This window comes from Typopeltis vanoorti, chromosome 10, assembly GCF_054136105.1.
Source record: "Typopeltis vanoorti isolate ZY-2024b chromosome 10, IOZ_Tvanoo_1.0, whole genome shotgun sequence".
NCBI lineage: Eukaryota > Metazoa > Arthropoda > Arachnida > Uropygi > Thelyphonidae > Typopeltis > Typopeltis vanoorti.
Window position 1 is genome coordinate 131,255,943 of NC_143558.1, and position 18,943 is coordinate 131,274,885.

An 18,943-nucleotide genomic window follows, 5' to 3' on the forward strand; every position below is an offset into this window, starting at 1 on the left:
CAGGGGCATCCATGGAAGTTAAATTTATTTGTAGTAACAAAAGGGATAAGAACTAGGTTTTTCTCCCAGAGAGCAGTGAGTGAGTGGAAACGTTCCCCTTTAGAGGGTAGTGAGTGCATCTAGTGTGAATGAATTTAGGGGAAGGTATGACAGCTGGCTTGGTTGATTCATAGCTTTCCCTCGACGAGGCCTCGACTCCTTGGAGGTCTTAAATAATAATAATAATAATAATAATATCAAGACAATGATCTACAGAATGGTATAAAAATTACAGTTTTTGTAATATTTCATCAGGAAAACTGGACCTATGAACACACACACAGCTACAACCATAAAATATACCTGGAGTCATAGGGCTAGTCACCTTATCCTTGGGATGGGTACAACTTAGAAGGGCTTAAGACAGCTCTGAAACAGGCCAGTAGGCTTAACACGTTAGAAGAAGAAATTTCATGCAATCTCAAATATATGTATTTCCTAGTGATGACTAAGATCTTATCAATAAATTCTCTTATACTTGGGATTTTTATTTTTCAAAAACTACAATAAAAATTAATTATACTTTTTTTTGTATTGTGCAATTACCAATTTCTGTTTCTATTTTACTGATGATTGCTTCACCTTTGTCATTTGTTTTTTCCACTGAATTAGGCATATTCCATGAATACTGTGCTGTGTGTAGAGGCTTAAGTGCTGTGAGGACATCATGTTGGAGGCTTAATGGATTGTATACAGCACTCAGAAAGGTTTAAAACAGAATTCAATACTGCCTATATTTTGTCTCAGAGCTCTCCGCTGTACTTAACCCTGAGCTTTGTTCCATTCTCTCTGGCATCTCAGAAGCTTCAGCAAAGAAATAATTTCAAAAAATAAAAAATAAAACATATCAAAAAATATAACAATCTGTGTAAATCCAAACAGCAACTGCAAATTCAACCACTCCAGACAGTAGTTAATCTATCTTCCAAAATGCTCAACGACGATGCCGTGAGTGCCCTAAGCCTCAGCCACAATTTTGCGGTTGCACCAAAAGAAGTAGCGGTGCTAGATCTAATGTATAATATCGAACGCGGGATCTGTCGCTTAGCACTGGAGATAGCAAATAACATCAGACTTGACGTTGCCAACATCCTCACCCAGTATTTGCCTCCAAAAAGTAATTTATCATCCGGCCAAAGCACTGCTCTCATGAAATTACAGAAAGAAAAAAGTATCATAATCACCAGAGCGGCTAATGGTAATGCCTCCGTCGTTCTTAATGCCATGGAATACAATAGAAAAATGGAGATTAGCCCCAAGATCGCTCTACCTAGATCCCACTAGAACATTATCCCACAAAAACACAAGTTAAAAAATTAAAAAACTTACTTAAAAAAGTATCTTCCTGGCCTCTGCATTACGAAAAATCTCAAACCTTTCTGTCCCCCCCCCCCCCGAATATACAGTTTACCACAAATCCACAAACCAAATCCAGTTCTCCATTAAGACCTATAGTAAATCGCACCTTGCTACAAGCTGTCAAAACAGCTGGCCAACTCTCTGATCCCCCTCAGTGAACTTTCCATATCCTATATAAAAAAAACTCTACCCATTTTAAAACCCTAATAGAAAATCTAACCTTAAATAACACAGACATATTGGTAAGCTTCGACATCTCCACATTGTTTACCAATATTCCCTTAATTGATACCTTAACACTCTTAGAAAACGTTTTTCCTGCTGACATCTTAGATCTCTTTTCCTTTGCCATCAATTCTGGATATTTTTCTTGGAAGAACAAAATCTACAAAATGATAGAGGGAACCGCAATGGGTTCCCTCCTTCTTGCCAATTTTTATATGGAAGATTTTGAAAACGAGCTATAGACTCAGCCCCTCTCAAACCTTCTATCTGGCTAAGATATGTAGATGATGTTTTCTCTATTTGGATTCATGGCCCAGACACATTAGACTCCTTCCTTAGTCACCTCAACAGCCTACATCGAAGAATCCAGTTTACGATGAAAAAGGAAAAGATCAATCGCTTACCCTTCCTAGACACCTTAGTTGCATGCCTTCCTAATGGTACACTTTCCTTCACTGTAATAGAAAACCTATGCACACAGGCAGATACATTCACAAACTCTCCCACCACCACCCCGCTCAACAATATGGCATTATTAAAACTCTAACCAAGAGAGCCCACAATATTTGTTCCAGTGGAACCGTCCTTACAACTGAGCTTGACCACATACACAACATTTTCCTCCCCAATGGCTATAGCGATCACAGGATTAAAAAAATAATCAGTTCCTCCCCCATTCCTCGGTCTTCTCTTCAGAAAGAGTTTATAAATGCCAGCACCATACCCTACATCCGCGGCACATCGGGAAAAAATAGCCAAGATTTTAATAAAGTACAACCTACACACAGCATTTAAGCCCTACTGCAAACTTGCTACCCTTATCTGTTCTACAAAAGATCAGCTCCCTCCTCTCTCTCAGTGCCTGGAGTTTATAAAGTACCCTGTTCCTGTAAACCGGCATACTTTGGACAGACAGGCAGATCAGCAACCATCCGACCGATGGAACACAAGTCATACATCTGCAACCACGACTATGGTTAGTCAGGCCTGGCTGACCATGTCTTGGATACAACCCACAGGATCACATGGAAAAAAACCACCATGCTCCACCACAGCAAATTCAAAAAAGAGAACTATTTTTAGAATCAGCAACAGCTCTCAGAAATCAACAAAATCTTAATAAATACGGTTGCATTAAGCTTCCTAAGATTTGGGAAACACTTATCATCAGAGATCCCACCTTACATTCCAGGCCACCTACAATTGCCCTTAGAGGGCGTTCCACCTAGATAGGACTTTAGAGTCACCCATGTGGTTGGGCTTAGTATTGTGTGGTATTTGTGTATGTGTTACATTGGTTTTTTGTAATCCCTGAAGATGTCTCAGTGACTGAGATGAAATATAGAAAGTATTAAATTCAGTTTTAATGCTTTCTGAGTGCTGTATACAATCCATTAAGCCTACAACATGAATACTGTGCTGCTGTAATACTTGCAGCCAGAATAAAAACAGAAGGCCAGCTTTTAGCTTGTAGGTTGCAGACTAGACCCCACTGACATGGAGTATTATCTAATATTCAAATATTCTGATATTAAATTATGCATTTTCCATATTTCTCATACATGAAAATTATTATTTACCTTCATGTTACCACAGATGTCACTCAGTAAATAATAGTCACATTTTTTTTCACACTTCGGACACATGATGGTATTTCCTAAACGTCTCTCTAAGCAAATTTCATTACTGCAAAAACATTGAAATAATTTTAAATATCCTGAGGCAAAAATCTGATTCAATTTTTTATTGTTATTAAATGAGATATTACTACAATTTTCATTTGATATTAATATACACACTATTTAGCCGATCATATAAAATAATTGTAATATTTAATGATTTAATTGCAATATTTCTAATATCTATATTTTATGAAACATTCCACTCATTTTAAACCTTAAATTTTATATTTTCATACACAGAGTTATGAAAATAACTCTGTGTATGAAAGACTTGTGCTAACCATCATTTGCACAATAACTATCATATTTTTTACTGAATACGTTCACCAACAAAGCACTTGCAATCCTCCAAGCAAATATTCTAGCCTCAAATGCTTGCCAGTACACTCTTACACAATTTCCAAGTGATCCCATTATTCTCTCATTTCCTACTATGTAATGAAAAAACATCATGCTATCCTATAGTACCCAATAATAAGTTATATGTTTCTATCACATCCCTTTTTTTTTTCTGAATATCAACTAGCCTTTGTAATTCTTCAATCAATTTGTACTCACAGAGAATACTGCACAAACCTGTCACAAACTAGGTCACATGTCTCTGAATCCTCTCAAACCACATCTCATTCCAAATAATCCAAGTGAGAAGATTTGTGTGCAATAATAGAGATGTGACATTATTAAAGTCTTATAAAGAAGAAGAATAACCTCCCTATACCTGCTTGTCAATGTATTCTTCAACATTCAAGTAATCTTGAAAGTTTATTTTTCACTTGGTTAGACTATAATAAATTTAGTTTAATCCTTTATGTGAGAGCAAACAAAGTTTGTGCCTGTTTTCTGTCCTGAAGATATTTTCAGGAGCAAACTTTGTTTGCTCACACTTGGATAAAGGATTAAAGTAAATTTATTCAAGTAATCTAATGAGCTGTTTTGCCCATTTTTGCAATATGCAATCTCTGAACTAACTCCCTCCTCAGGTACTTCCAAATCCCTGGCCTCATCAATTTAGTGCACTCTAGTTCCATCAACATATGCAAACTGATCTCTTATTCTTCCAAAAGTGCATGACTTTACATTTTGCCACATTAAGCTAGCATCAATTATCCTTTGCCTGCACTGCCAGATTTAAATCACTCTGCAAGATCTTTATATCATCATCATTAACTATCACTCTTTCCAGTTTATATTATCAGAAAACAACTAGGCATTTTCCCAAAAATCATATACTAATTACTGATGTTAGAAATAAATCTACCAAAGCTTTTTTTCCACAAAGAAAACAAGCAAGGCCATTTAGGTCTAACTTATAGAAGGATAGTGGGCAGTGAATTTCCACTCTTAGCCATGAATGACTTCATAGTCATCCAAGGAGGCGGATATAACAGTTAAATGCCACCATTTCATAGACTTTAAACTTAACACTATATATCATTGTCTAACGTTGTGCAAGTTCTATAATTGATTTTCTTCAGTTGCAGGATTAACAATGAGTATCCAGGAGACAAAAACCTAGCCTGTGGTGAGGATCAAATAATTCAAGAATTAGCCGAAAAGAAGTCTCAAAAATTTCCACTAGTCGTGACTAGAGAACTGAACTTAAAGCAGTCTTTCTTCTAGTGGTCTACTATTATGGAAGAAATGCAATTCCACAGGGCTAGAATGGTACCTGATATACAAATTATCACTGATGTGCAAATTATATAGCAACAGCCAAAACACAGAGTCCTGCAGTACACTACTAGTTACCCACATTCTCCAGGATTCAATTCCTGCATATATTATTCTTTGATGTCTGTCCAACAGCTACATTCTTATCCATATCACCAGATTTGCATCATCCCCTACTTGCTCCAACCTATGTAACAGATTTCCACCTGGTATCTTGTCAAATCACCTTTTTCTTTATATACTCTTTGCAAAGTCCAGCAGTACTATAACATAGCCATTTCCTTTATCCAACTCAGTTATCACTCTATTATAAAAAGTAAGTAAATTACGAAAGCAGGACCTACTTTTTCACAAAGCATTCTGTCTCACCATAATATTTCTATCTTTTAAAAAAGAAAACAGAAAAATTTAAACCGACTGCAAAATTAAAGTACTTATTCAACTCATCCAAGAATCCATTTCCTTCCCTGGCCCACCCTGGAGTATACCATATTCAATTTCACCTGTAATTTACTCTATATAGGTGAAACAGGACAATTCCTACCCGAAAAAAGGAAAATAAACGGCACATTAAATTTAATAACTATACCTATTCCTAAATTGTGTCTTTAACCACTTTACTAACATTTTATCCACTACTCCTGTTACACTATACCATGTTACACATAACTTTTAATTAATACTGTGTTTAGCCCTGAATTACAGCATTTTGGCATAGCATTACAGCATATGCAGTTTGGCATAGACTCTACAAGGTGTTGGATTGCATCTACATCTACTAACACATGATATACTTTGCTCCCAGATCTGTGTTTCTAAGATATCCTATACATTCTCAATGGGATTCAGATCCAGGATTTGTGGTGGCCAGGGAAATGGTGTCAGTGCTGTCATGCTTCCTGAACCACTTTAGAACAATTCTTCTTGCCGTAATAAACAGCAGCATTGTCATCCATGAAACAACTTTTGCCTGTTACCTCTATCCTCTCTGAAAATATATCCCTTGCTATCCCTATATCATCTTCTGTCAACAATTGTGAAGATGAACTAATAAAAACTTTTCTACGCCTAAAACTCCTCTCAGTAATTATAGACTTCTAGGATTAGAATACGTGATCCTCTCCTCCCCACCCTAACTTATTACGATTACTATCCCACTCAATTTCAGAACCTGAGGAGTTACAGCATCATTTGATCATTTTTCCAATCACTCACCTCAAGGATACATGCAATTCCCACCCCAAATACTCTACTTTCCTTGAATCTGTGGTTCCAAACTCTGAACAACACTTTCTCCAGATACCCAACTCCAAATCCAGTTGTATCAAATTCACACCAAGAACAAACTGGACACTCCCTGCTTCTACACAACCTAAGCACAGACTTATTTGTAATCATGATCTTTTTCTACATTTCTCTCTCTCTACATTTCTACATTTCTCCTGTTTCAACTATATAGGGCAAATTACAGGTGAAATGAATATAATATACTCCTGGGTGGGCCAGGGGAGGAAGTGGATCTTTGAATGAGTTGAATAAGTACTTTAATTTGCAGGAGATCTAAATTTTTCTGTTTTCTTTTTTAAAGGTGGCATTAAAGTTGTATTTCTGTAGTATTCTGTTTATTTTATCTGATATCCCTTTAATGTATGTAATGGTTCCAGTTTTATTGTAATTTAGTTTATTGTTAATTATGCAGCCACTGAAGGAGGCAAGCTAGCCTCAATAGGTGCCGGTCCCAAGCCCGGATAAATGCGAGGGTTGATGTCAGGAAGGGCATCCGGTCGTAAAACTTCAGTGCCAACTCAAACTATGATTATGAGTCGAAGAGAAAATTATATAAGGGCTAGGGCGTACCCATTAAGCGACGCGCAGCCACATCGCCCTACAGCTGTGAGAAGTGGACGAGGGCTACCGCATCAAGGGCGGGTGCGGTTAAAGAAGCGAGCCCAGCAGGTGGAGAGGATGTTGCGAGTGGGAACACTGAATGTTGGAAGCATGACTGGAAGGGGAAGAGAGGTGGCAGACATGATGAGGAAGAGGAAGTTGGACATTTTATGTGTGCAGGAGACAAGGTGGAAAGGGGGAAAGGCAAAGGAACTGGGAGATGGATATAAATTGTTCTACTCTGGAGCGAATAACGAGGGAAGAAATGGTGTAGGAATTGTGGTGTGTGGCAGAATGAAGGGTGAAGTACTGGACGTGGGTAGAAGGAACGACAGGATCATGCGAATGAAATTGGGTCTTGGAGAAGAGCGGGTGGTCGTATTATGTGTATATGCCCCGCAAGTTGGTTGTACAGCAGAGGAAAAAGATGAGTTCTGGAACGTGTTAGATGAAGAAATGAGGGAATTGGAAGAAAATGAGATGGTGATTGTCGGAGGAGACTTGAACGGGCACATAGGAAGACAGAATAGAGACTGTGAAAGGGTGCATGGTGGCCACGGAGTGGGAATGATGAACCAGGAAGGAGAGAGGGTTGTGGACTTTGCAGTAGCGTTTGATCTGGCAATTGTGAACTCGTTTTTCTTCAAGAGGGAAGAACATTTGATAACATTTAAAAGTGGTAACAACAGCTCACAAATTGACTACATTTTGACTAGAAGAAAACATCTTAAGGTTGTGACAAATTGTAAGGTAATTCCAACAGATCAAGTAGCACAACAACACCGACTGCTGTGCGCAGACTTTAAATTAAGATCGAAGATAAGAACTTCTGGTTGCCATGGGATGAAGACAATTAAGTGGTTTCGCTTAAAAGAAGAGAGTGTGAGGAATCATTTTAGGGAGAGAGTGTTAGAGAGGATTTCGGATGGACTGGAAAGTGTACAAGATTGGTGGAAACATAATTCAAAAGTAATCCTGAGCTGTGCAATCGAGGTGCTTGGTGAGACATCTGGAAAGATTAGAGAGCAGAAGGAGGGTTGGTGGTGGAATAATGATGTACAAGTGGCAGTGACAGCTAAGAGGAAGGCAAAGCAGAAGTGGGATGAGGCAAGAGTGGAAGAGGACAGAGAGGTGTACAAAGAGAGAAAGCAAGAAGACAAGGGAGTTGTGGCACAGGCGAAGGCCATGGCATATCAAGATCTGTATGATCAATTAGAAACAAAGGAAGGACAGAGAAAAATTTACCAACTAGCGAAATGTAGAAATAAAGCAGCTAAGGACATCTTACATGTGAGGCAGATCAAAGATGCTGAAGGAAGAGTATTATGGAGGGATGTGGACATAAGAAACAGATGGAAAATATACTTTGAGGGACTTCTGAATGAGGAAAATGCAAGGACTCACAGAGGAGATGGGCAGCCTTCTGAGGGGATGGTGCAGAACATCAGTAGAATGGAAGTGACGGAGGCCATGAATAGGATGAGGAATGGAAAAGCGGTGGGCCCCGACAGAATTCCAGTGGAGGCATGGAAGGCACTGGGGGAAGAGGGAATTGACCTGCTATGGGACCTGTTCATGAAAGTTTGCCAACAGGAAAATATACCCGAGGAATGGAGGGAGAGTACTCTTGTTCCCATCTACAAGGGTAAAGGGGATGTACAAGACTGTAAAAATTACAGAGGAATAAAGTTGATGTCCCACACAATGAAGATCCTAGAAAGGGTTCTTGATGGTAGATTGAGGGAGGAGGTGGAGATTGCAAAGGAACAATTTGGCTTCATGCCTGGTAGATCAACAACAGATGCTATCTTTGGGTTACGACAGATGATGGAAAAATATCGAGAGAAACAAAGGGAGCTACATCTGGTATTTATTGATCTGGAGAAAGCACACGATAGAGTGCCAAGGCAAGAAGTCTGGAGGTGTCTGAGGGAGAAGAAGGTGCCGGAGAAATATGTCAGGTTGGTGCACGAAATGTACAGAAATGTGAAGACAAGTGTTCGGACCTGTTTGGGACAGACAGAAAGTTTTCAAGTAACAGTTGGCTTGCATCAAGGGTCAGCATTAAGTCCGTTTCTGTTTAATATTGTGATGGAGGTGGTAACAGAGGAGGTGAGAGAAGATGCACCTTGGACAATGCTGTATGCAGATGACATCTTGCTGTGTGTAGATTCAAGAGAAGAAGCGGAAACTAAACTGGAAAGATGGAGAAAAGTACTGGAAGAGAGAGGTATGAGACTGAGCAGAAGTAAGACAGAGTATATGTGTTGCGCAGTGGGCGGTGGCCAGGAGACAGACCTGGAGCTGGAAGGAAATGTCATCAGGAAGGTGAGAGACTTTAGATACTTAGGTTCGACAGTGGAAGAAGATGGAGGAGGTGAGAAGGAAGTGGGATGCAGGATACAAGCAGGTTGGAGGAACTGGAGGGAGATGGCTGGAGTGTTATGTGATAAGAGGGTGCCGATCAATCTGAAAGGCAAAATTTATAGGACAGTAGCGAGGCCAGCTATGACATATGCTATAGAAACTGTGGCCCTGAGGAAAAATAACATTAGCAGGATGGAAGTAGCAGAGATGAGAATGCTTAGGTGGATGTGCGGTGTGACCAGAAAGGATCATCTGAGAAATGACTATGTCAGGGGAACAGTGAAAGTTACGAACTTAGGAGCGAAAATACAGGAGGCAAGGTTGAGATGGTTTGGTCATGTGATGAGGAGAGAGGACGAATATGTGGGAAGAAGGGTCATGCAGATGGATGTGCAAGGAAGGCGGATGCGTGGGCGGCCAAAGAAGAGATGGAGGGAGCTGGTAGAAGAGGACTTGAAGATGAAGAACTTGGATGTGGTGACAGCCCAAGACAGGAAGGTGTGGAGGAGACTCATAATAAACAGTGACCCCACTTAAGTGGGAGAAGCTGCAGAAGAAGAAGAAGAAGAGTTAAGTTCAGGTCTTGTGAAGAATTTTACTGGTTACATTTTGGCTACAGCTATTTTTCAGGAAGGTATGCTGATAACTTTTAACCCCCCAACCAGCCAGGACATCTGATATCCGATGTCCTGGATGGTTGGGGGTTCCGTGTTACAGAATTGTATTTGGCTGGACATCTATAGATGTCCAGCTAAATACAATTCTGTAACACCTATTGAACAACATGATAAGAAGTACAATTTGGTCTCACTATTTCATCCGCCTTGCCAGTAAGGAGGTTAATTTATCTTTAAGAACTTGATCACTGGAGCAAATTTTTAAAGCCCTGTTTTTCAGTCTGTTGGTGACACCTAGTTTTTGTGTTGGGTGGTGAAAAGAGTTTGTGCATGAAATGGCCATATGTGTAGGCTTCCAGTAAACAGTGAAGGAAAAACTGCTCGAAGGAAGACATGTGACGAGTGTATCTAGAAAAGGAAGTTTGTTACAACTTGCAACCTCTAACTGTGAATTTTATGCATTTGTGTTTAGTTTTTGTTTAGGTGGCTGAGGAAAGTGTCTAATATTTAGCAGCCATGGGACAAGATAGCAAAAACATTGCCAACAAATCTAAGCAAGACTTTGGGTTTTAAAATAAAGGAATCTGGACCATGTTGCTCAAAAATGTCCACATAAAATTTAGAAATTGGGGTGGGGAGAATAACGGTGAGCACATGGCTGTGTCTTCTTTTTGTAGATAGAAAGTGTTTTGCCATACAAAATTGCCAAAATGTAATACATGTGCAAAGAGGTGATATCATGCAGGAATATGTCCTGTAAAAGAATTGTGTCATTGACTGGGATATTTGTGAAAAGGGCAGAGATGTCAAAACAGACGAATAAATCCTTTTTTCCAGTGTGATGTCTTTCATTTTGTTTACAAAGTGTTGTATTTTTAACATAGAAGAGGAAATGACCTACCATCTGAATGTTAAAGCTAGATGATAATTGGAGGTTGTCGATACCTTGAAGTATCGTTTGGAGCTATACTTTCTGCTTGTGAATCTTGAGTAAACTGCAAATTCTAGGGGAACAAGCATAGTGCATAAGTAGATTTTTAACTGCACCCATGGGCCAAGATGTGACTGATTTAAGTAATTTTTCTGTTTTCTTTTTTATCCGATTGGTTGAGTTATAGTTAACAAGTTCATAGGTACTGTTGTCTGAGACTAATTGATTCATTTTTTCCCAAGTAAGTTGTTCAGTTTAAAATCACAGTGACACTGCCTTTATCAGCTCTCGATGTCCTGATTTGATTTTAAAAGATTTGATAGCTGCCAATTCAGATTTGGTTAGATTGCTAGTTATTGTTTTTATCAGTTTTGGTGGTTGGGAGAAATCTTAAGCTTCTTTTCATATGGCATATAAAATGTAATTTGTTAATAATCCAGGATGACACAGCAAAGTTTATGCCTTTACTAAGTAGCAAGAGTTCATTATTGTTCAGGACATGGTTAGAAAGGTTGATCACATGACTGTTCATTGAAGTCAATTGGAAGCTCCTCTTATCACTTAATTCTGGTTGGTTGTTGTTATCCTCAACTGTGAGTAGTTGACTGTTTTCATTCAATGAGTAGAAATTTAAATTTGTCAGAAGTTCATTTTGCACTTTGTTAGACTATAATAAATTCAGTTTAATCCTTTATCCAAGTGTAAGCAAACAAAGTTTGTGCCTGAAAATATCTTCAGGACTGAGGTAAGGTAGTACATCAGCAGGCAACTCCAAGCGTAGGTGGACCAAGCTCTAATCACTCCTTGTCTCAGTATCTCCCATAATGCAAAGCACATCTCCTTGCAGACATGTATACTGCTATACATTAAGGGAAGGGCCACTATCCAGACCGGTTTCGACCTTTATTGAGGTCTCGTCAGTGAGAGGCAGACCCAAACATGGAGATACTAAGGCAGAAACAATAGGAGAGGTCATATTTACCTATACGGGTTGCCAACAGGTGCACCACCTTATTACTGAATTACTCTGGATTTAGAGAAAGACGTTGGAAGATTATTTTTCACTTGGTTAGACTATAATAAATTTAGTTTAATCCTTCATCTAAGTGTAAGCAAACAAAGTTTGCGCCTGAAAATATCTTCATAACTTACACTTGGATAAAGATGTTGAAAGTTTATTTTTCACTAGGTTAGACTATAATAAATTTAGTTTAATCCTTTATCCCAGTGAGAGCAAACAAAGTTTGTGCCTGAAAATATCTTCAGGACTGAATATAGTGTTGTACTATCTTACCTGGGTAAGTAGTACAACACCAAGGCAACTCGTAGAAAAGGTGAAGAAAGGTGGATATGTCGTAGCGCCACCTTTGCTACGAGTCGCCTTGGTGTTGTACTACTTACCCAGGTAGGATAGTACAACACTATATTCAGTCCTGAAGATATTTTCAGGCGCAAACTTTGTTTGCTCTCACTGGGATAAAGGATTAAACTAAATTTATTACTTGGATAAAAGTTTAAACTAAATTTATTATAGTGTAACCAAATGAAATAAACTTCCAACATCTTTCTCTAAATCCAGAGTAATTCAATAAGCAGGTTATTCAATAACAACCTGTTGGCAACCCGTACAGGTAAATATGACCTCTCCTATTGTTTCTGCCTTAGTATCTCCACTTTTGGGTCTGCGTCCCACTGACGAGACCTCAACAAAGGTCGAAACCGGTCTGGATAGTGGCCCTTCCCTTAATGCATAGCAGTATACATGTCTGCAAGGAGATGTGCTTTGCATTATGGGAGATACTGAGACAAGGAGTGATGAGAGCTTGGTCCACCACCTTTGCTCGGAGATACATGGTGTTGCACCACCTTACCTCAGTCCTGAAGATATTTTCAGGCGCAAACTTTGTTTGCTTACACTTTGATAAAGGATTAAACTATATTTATTAAATTTATCCATTGGCTATCTGAATATTGTCAATCTTTAAGTCTATGAAATTTGGATATAAGTTTTACTTTCTTTGTTTCAGGGATATGTTTAATAAAGTTGCCAGTAATTCTCTCAAGGATATCCCAAATATCTGGATTTTGGGATATCCTAGAGAAGGATATCCCAAAATTAGGCTTAAAACTCCAATTTTAAAATTTCAATTTTAACTTAAACTTAAAATTCCAATTTTAAAATTTCAATCTGCTTTTGAACAAATGCTATGTTTATGCAAGTAGTTTGAACCTGCTCTCTAAGCATCGCTTTCTCCATATGGTTATATATTCTTAGTACCGTTGATGAGGTGAATTACCTTTTTAGCATGATGCAGTTTTCATACTTCAGAAAATATTTTTTAAGGCATATTTTACTGTATCAATTCCACTTATATCTTGGTCTACCTCTCTGGTCATTTTCCTGTTAGCGAGGGCAAAAAAAAACTTGTTTCACAAATCTTTCATCTCCAATTCTGTTTAAGTGACAATACCACCTGAGATTACCTCTGCTAACACATTCATGAATGCTAACAATCACAAGTTCCAATATCCTAATTTTAAATATGATTTAGCGACTGATGCCATCTGTTCAGTGTCTTAATCTTTCTCAGAGCTCTCATATCTGTTGTCTGCAGTCTTTGGTCAAGTGTTTTATTTCTAACCCAGCTCTCAGATCCATAAATAAAAATTGGTTTGAATATTGTCTTGTATGTATATATATATATATATATGTATACTGTATATGCATATATGTTAAAGATACCATGCTATTTTAAATATAAACATGGTTTTAATCCATTTCCCAAGTAAGCAAACAGACAAGAACGTCAAGTTGATATTTAAAATAGCTTGGTATCTTTAACATATATTATATCCAAGGTAAAAAACATTCTACATATATATATATATATATATGTATATATATATAATTTAGTGTTTGGACTAATTTTTTCTTTAGTCTTAAAGTGAAAATCTGATTCTATAAACTTATTTGGTACGAATCCAGGTTGTTGTTCATCAAGCTTTCCTTTCACAATCCTTTTTAGCTACTTCTTAAGTATGTTAAAAGTTTATTTTTCCCTTGGTTAGACTATAATAAATTTAGTTTAATCCTTTATCCAAGTGTGAGCAAACAAAGTTTGTGCCTGAAAATATCTTCAGGACTGAATATGGTGTTGTACTACCTTACCAGGGTAGGTAGTACAACACCGGGCAACTCATAGCAAAGGTGGAGCAGTGTTGTACTACCTACCCCGGTACGGTAGTACAACACCATATTCAGTCCTGAAGATATTTTCAGGCGCAAACTTTGTTTGCTCACACTTGGATAAAGGATTAAACTAAATTTATTATAGTCTAACCAAGTGAAAAATAAACTTTCAACATCTTTCTCTAAATCCAGAGTAATTTAATAAAAAAGGTGGCATACCTTTTGGCAACTCCTATAGGTAAAGATGACCTTGCTATTGCTTCTGCCTGGTATCTCAAACTCTGGGCCTCGCTCCCACTGAAGAGGCCTCAATAAAGGTCAAAACTAGTCTGGGTAGTGGCCAATCCCTTAATGCATAACATTATACATATCCGCAAGGAGATGTGTTTTGCATTATGGGAGTTACTAGGATAGGATTGCTGGTAGCTTTGTCCACCTTTGCAACGAGTTGTCCAGTGTTGTACTACCTACACCGGTAAGGTAGTACAACACCATATTCAGTCCTAAAGATATTTTCAGGCGCAAACTTTGTTTGCTCACACTTGGATAAACTAAATTTATTATACTTCTTAAGTATATTTGCATAAATTTTACCAGGAACATTCAGTAGGGAAAGAGCTCTGTAATTCTCACAATTTAATTTTATTTATTTAATTTAATTAATTTAATTTAATTTAATTTAATTTAATCTAATAGCAGAAAACAGAAACAAATTAATCAAATTACTGCAGCCCCTAACTGAAGAAGGTAAATAATTTGGATTAGATATAAATGCAATAAAGACCAAAGTTATGAAAATCTCAAAAGAAAACTGATTCGAGCCAGAATAATTCATAAACAATATGAAAATTGAACATACAACAGAATACAAATATTTAGACACCTACTTTACTGCAGATGGAAAGCAAGATAAAGAAATAAAAAAAAAAGAACAGCCATAGCTAAAGATGCATTCTGGAAAAATAAAGATCTGCTCAGAAGTTCTGTGAGTATCGAGACAAAGAAAGCGATGATAAGAACATTAGTATGGCCAATTTTCACATATGGAAGTGAGACCTGGATATTCAAGAAGAGAGTAAGGCAACAGATAATGGCGTTTGAAATGTGGTGCTATAGGAGAGCTCTGAAAATCCTATGGACAGAACAGACATCAGGTAACACTGAGCAAAGTGGAGTCTGAGTCTAGAGGGGATAATGCTGAGTATAAAAACAACAGCATTTATATGCTTTATACTAATGCCAGGAGTATCCAGAATAATGGAGAGGAATTGGTAATGTAGATAGCATCAGCCTGGCCAAAAATTATTCGGATCACTGAGATGTGGTTGACAGAAGAGGATATAATAACAGGAATAGAAGTCACTGAATACAGCATTTTTCAGCAGGGTAGGAAGGGAAAGCATGGTGGTGGAGTACTGCTTATAAGTGATGACCTATGTCCTCTAAGAGTGGAAGCTTTGGAAGGCAGTGACACTAATGGTTTTGAAAACATATGGTGTGAGGTAGAGGTGAACAAGACAGGATATTTAGTGGGGTGTTGCTACAGACCCAGGAGATGTTTAGACAGTTGAGTTTGGCAAGTGCAAGAAGATGATTGTTATGCGAGATTTTAACTACAGCAGTATAAACTGGGGAGAGGAACATGCATACAGCAATAAGGGAATGGAATTTCTAGAATTCTTGAGGGACAAATATCTTAGGCAACATGTAACAGAGGGAACAAGAGGTTCAAGAGTTTTGGATTTGGTTACAGCATCAGAAGAGTTGATAATAACTGAGATGACATCTCTCCCACAAGTTGGAGAGAACGACTATGTGGTTTTCACTTGGATGATGAATAGACATGCAGGAGTACCAAAGAGACAGGAACTTATGTGGAATTATAAAGCAGGTGATTATAATAGTCTTAGACGTCAACTTTGGGAAGTTTCACGGAGGGAAGAATTGGGAGGCCGGGATATCATTAGTGAGTAGGAAATTGTGAAAGAATATTTGTTAGCAGCAATGGTAATTTGTATACCACGAGTGAAGAAGAGGACACAATTTGGAGTAAAGTGGATGACAAACAATATTAAACAGGAATTGCATGCGAAAAAGAGGCTATGGAAGAGATATAAGGAGACAGGTGAAGAGAAGAGAAGATGCATGCCAAATATAAGACACAGGCCAAAAGAGTGACTAGTATGGTAAGGAAGGTGAAATTGGAATATGAGAGGAGATTGGCCCTAAGATCCAAAGAAAATCCTAGGGGATTTTTTAGCTATGGGCCAGTAATAGGAGAAATGACTGTGGAAGAATGATATTGCGGGATAAAAATAGGAATAGAGTGACTGAATCAGAGGAGATAGTGGAATTGTTCCACTATCTCCTCTGATTAAAACTGACATCCTGGAGGAGTCAGTTTTAATACTAGAGGAATAGGGCAGGTTTAAGGTACAGGAGGAGGGTGTGTTTCAAATACTGAGTACTCTGGATGTCAGTAAAGCTGTGGGACTGGGTGGTATTTCACCATGAGTTTTGAGAGAATGTGCTATGAAACTGACAGTGCCTTTGACTTGGCTTTTCAATGAAAGTCTGGCTACAGGACAGCTGCCCAGGGAATGGAAGGAAGGAAAGATAATGCCATTGCATAAGGGTGGTATCAGACTGGAAGTGTCTAATTATAGGCCAGTTTGTGTGTCATCAGTAGTTGTTAAGATCTTGGAGAAAGTAGTGAGGGACCGTATAGCATTGGGCAGATGAGGATGGTGTTATCCGTGAGAGTCAACATGGATTTGTGAAGGGGCGCTCTTGTTTTAGCAATATGCTAGCTGTTTATAATAAAATTACAAGAACATTAGATGAGGGAAAGGCATATACTGCAATTTTCTTAGACTTAGCAAAGGCATTTGACAGGGTGCCACATGATAAGCTGATATTTAAGTTGCAGCACATGGGTCTGGATGTCAGATTGGTCAACTGGATTGAGGATTGGCTGTCCGATAGGTATCAGAGAGTTGTGTATGGTGGGACAGTTTCAAGGAGGCAAGGGTTACAAGTGTGGTCTCAAAGAACTCAGTACTGGGACCGATATTGTTTAACCTTTATATAAATGAAATTGTCAGTGGATTGCAAGGTGATATTCAGTTGTTTGCGGATGATGCAAAGCTGGGAAGGATTATTAGTAATAGTGCAGATGTGGTAGCCCTACAAGAGGATTTGAATAAGCTAGATAGATGGGCAAATAAATGGGGGTTGTCAGTTTAATGCAAGTTTCGAATTAATGAGGTTTGGGAAACATCGATGGGATGCTGCATACTCTATGGGAGGAGCTGTACTGGAGGAAGTAGGGGAGACAAGAGATCTGGGGTTGATGATTCGTTGAAACCTGAAATTTAGGGGACATATTTGCAAAGGTGGTGAAGGTAACACAGCGGATTGCTGCAATAATGAGAAGGATACTGACCTACAGAGATAAAAGGGTTATCATTCCGTTGTATAAGTCTCTGATCAGTCCACACTTAGACTATTGTTCTCAGATTTGGTCTCCAGGATTTGAAGGAGATAATTTAACTGTGGAAAGGGTACAACGGTGGATAACAAAGATGGTTTCAGGACTGACTGAATTTAACACACGTGACCCACAGCAGTAGGTTTTTTAGTACGTAAATATTTCGTCCTAGGTATCTTAGGACATCATCAGTACAGTAGAACAATACTAGGAATGACACAAAGGATAGGGTGCGCACATAAAATGGAATTGAAATTGCGTGCAGTGGCGCATTGCAGCCTGAACTTAAATTAAATTAAATTAATTAGAATTAAATTACAATTAAAAATAACTTAATTGTAATTTAATTCTAATTAATTTAATTTAAGTTCAGGCTGCAATGCGCCAGTTCACGCAATTTGGATTCCATTTTATGTACGCACCCAAGATACCTAGGATGAAATATTTACGTAAGAAAAAACCTACTACTGTGGTTCACGTGTGTTAAATTTAGCAATGAATTCTCCAAAGGTTTTTCTCTATATAATCAATGGTTTCAGGACTGTACCATGTTAGTTATGAGGATTGGCTGAGGGAATGTGGACTGCAGAGTTTGGTGGATAGAAGGAGAGGTGATATGATCGAGACCTTTTAAACTGTTGAGAGGTAGTTACAGGGTTGACACAGGGGAGTTCTTTCGCTTGGTTGAACAGCGGGAAGGAGTGATTACAAGAGAGCATCTCTCGAAGGTACGAAAGGAAACTGTGAGAAAGAGGGTGAGGAGTGGTTTCTTTGCATGAAGGGTGGTTGAACCATGGAATGCATTGCCTGATGGAGTGGTGAGAGCGAGAATGGTGAGAGCGAGTTTAAGGAGTGATATGATAGACTTTGTGTTTCTTAGGAAGGACCTTCGACAATGAGTCTTTCAACTCCATGGAGGCCTGAATAATAATAATAAATACAGATGTACTACAGAGAATGAGAACTCAGAGATCTTTATTACAGGAAATGATCCAGAGAAAGATGAGATTGGCAGGACATGTACTGAGAGGTCCAGGAGGACAGAGGATACTAACAGTTTTAGAAGGAAAAATTATGGGAAAAGGATCAAGAAGCAAAAAACGAAGGACATGGCTTGAAGATATAAGATCATGGGCAGTATCACATGGCTATGCAGAAACAAAAAGGAAAGCCACCAACAGAGAGAGAACTGGAAGAACATGGTGCTGCACCCTCTCACTGAGGAAGCTACATGAAGAAGAATTCTCACATTCAGTTTTATTTTCCCTTTTTTATAGATGGGTACTATGAGAGCTCTACTCCAATTATCTGGAATTTGACCCTTTAACTAGGATTTCTGAATTATGCAGTGCAGCCACTGTAAAACTTTTATACCTCCATACTTGAGAATTTCTGGTCAAATATCATCTACTCCAGCTGCCATTCCACATTTCAGGTTTTTGATGGTGCATTCTACTTCAAGTTTTGATATGTCTTCCTGATTGG

General features: G+C 38.4%; 1 protein-coding gene across 1 annotated transcript in view; it reads right to left on the reverse strand.

Moving 5' to 3' along the window:
• LOC150102798 (anoctamin-5-like) overlaps positions 1–18,943 on the reverse strand; it is a 621,013-nt gene that overhangs the window by 190,329 nt on the left and 411,741 nt on the right. Inside the window, exon 11 of the mRNA XM_090398743.1 lies at positions 3,204–3,309. Coding sequence (XP_090254869.1) covers positions 3,204–3,309 — 106 coding nt within the window. The remainder of the gene's footprint in view (positions 1–3,203; positions 3,310–18,943) is intronic.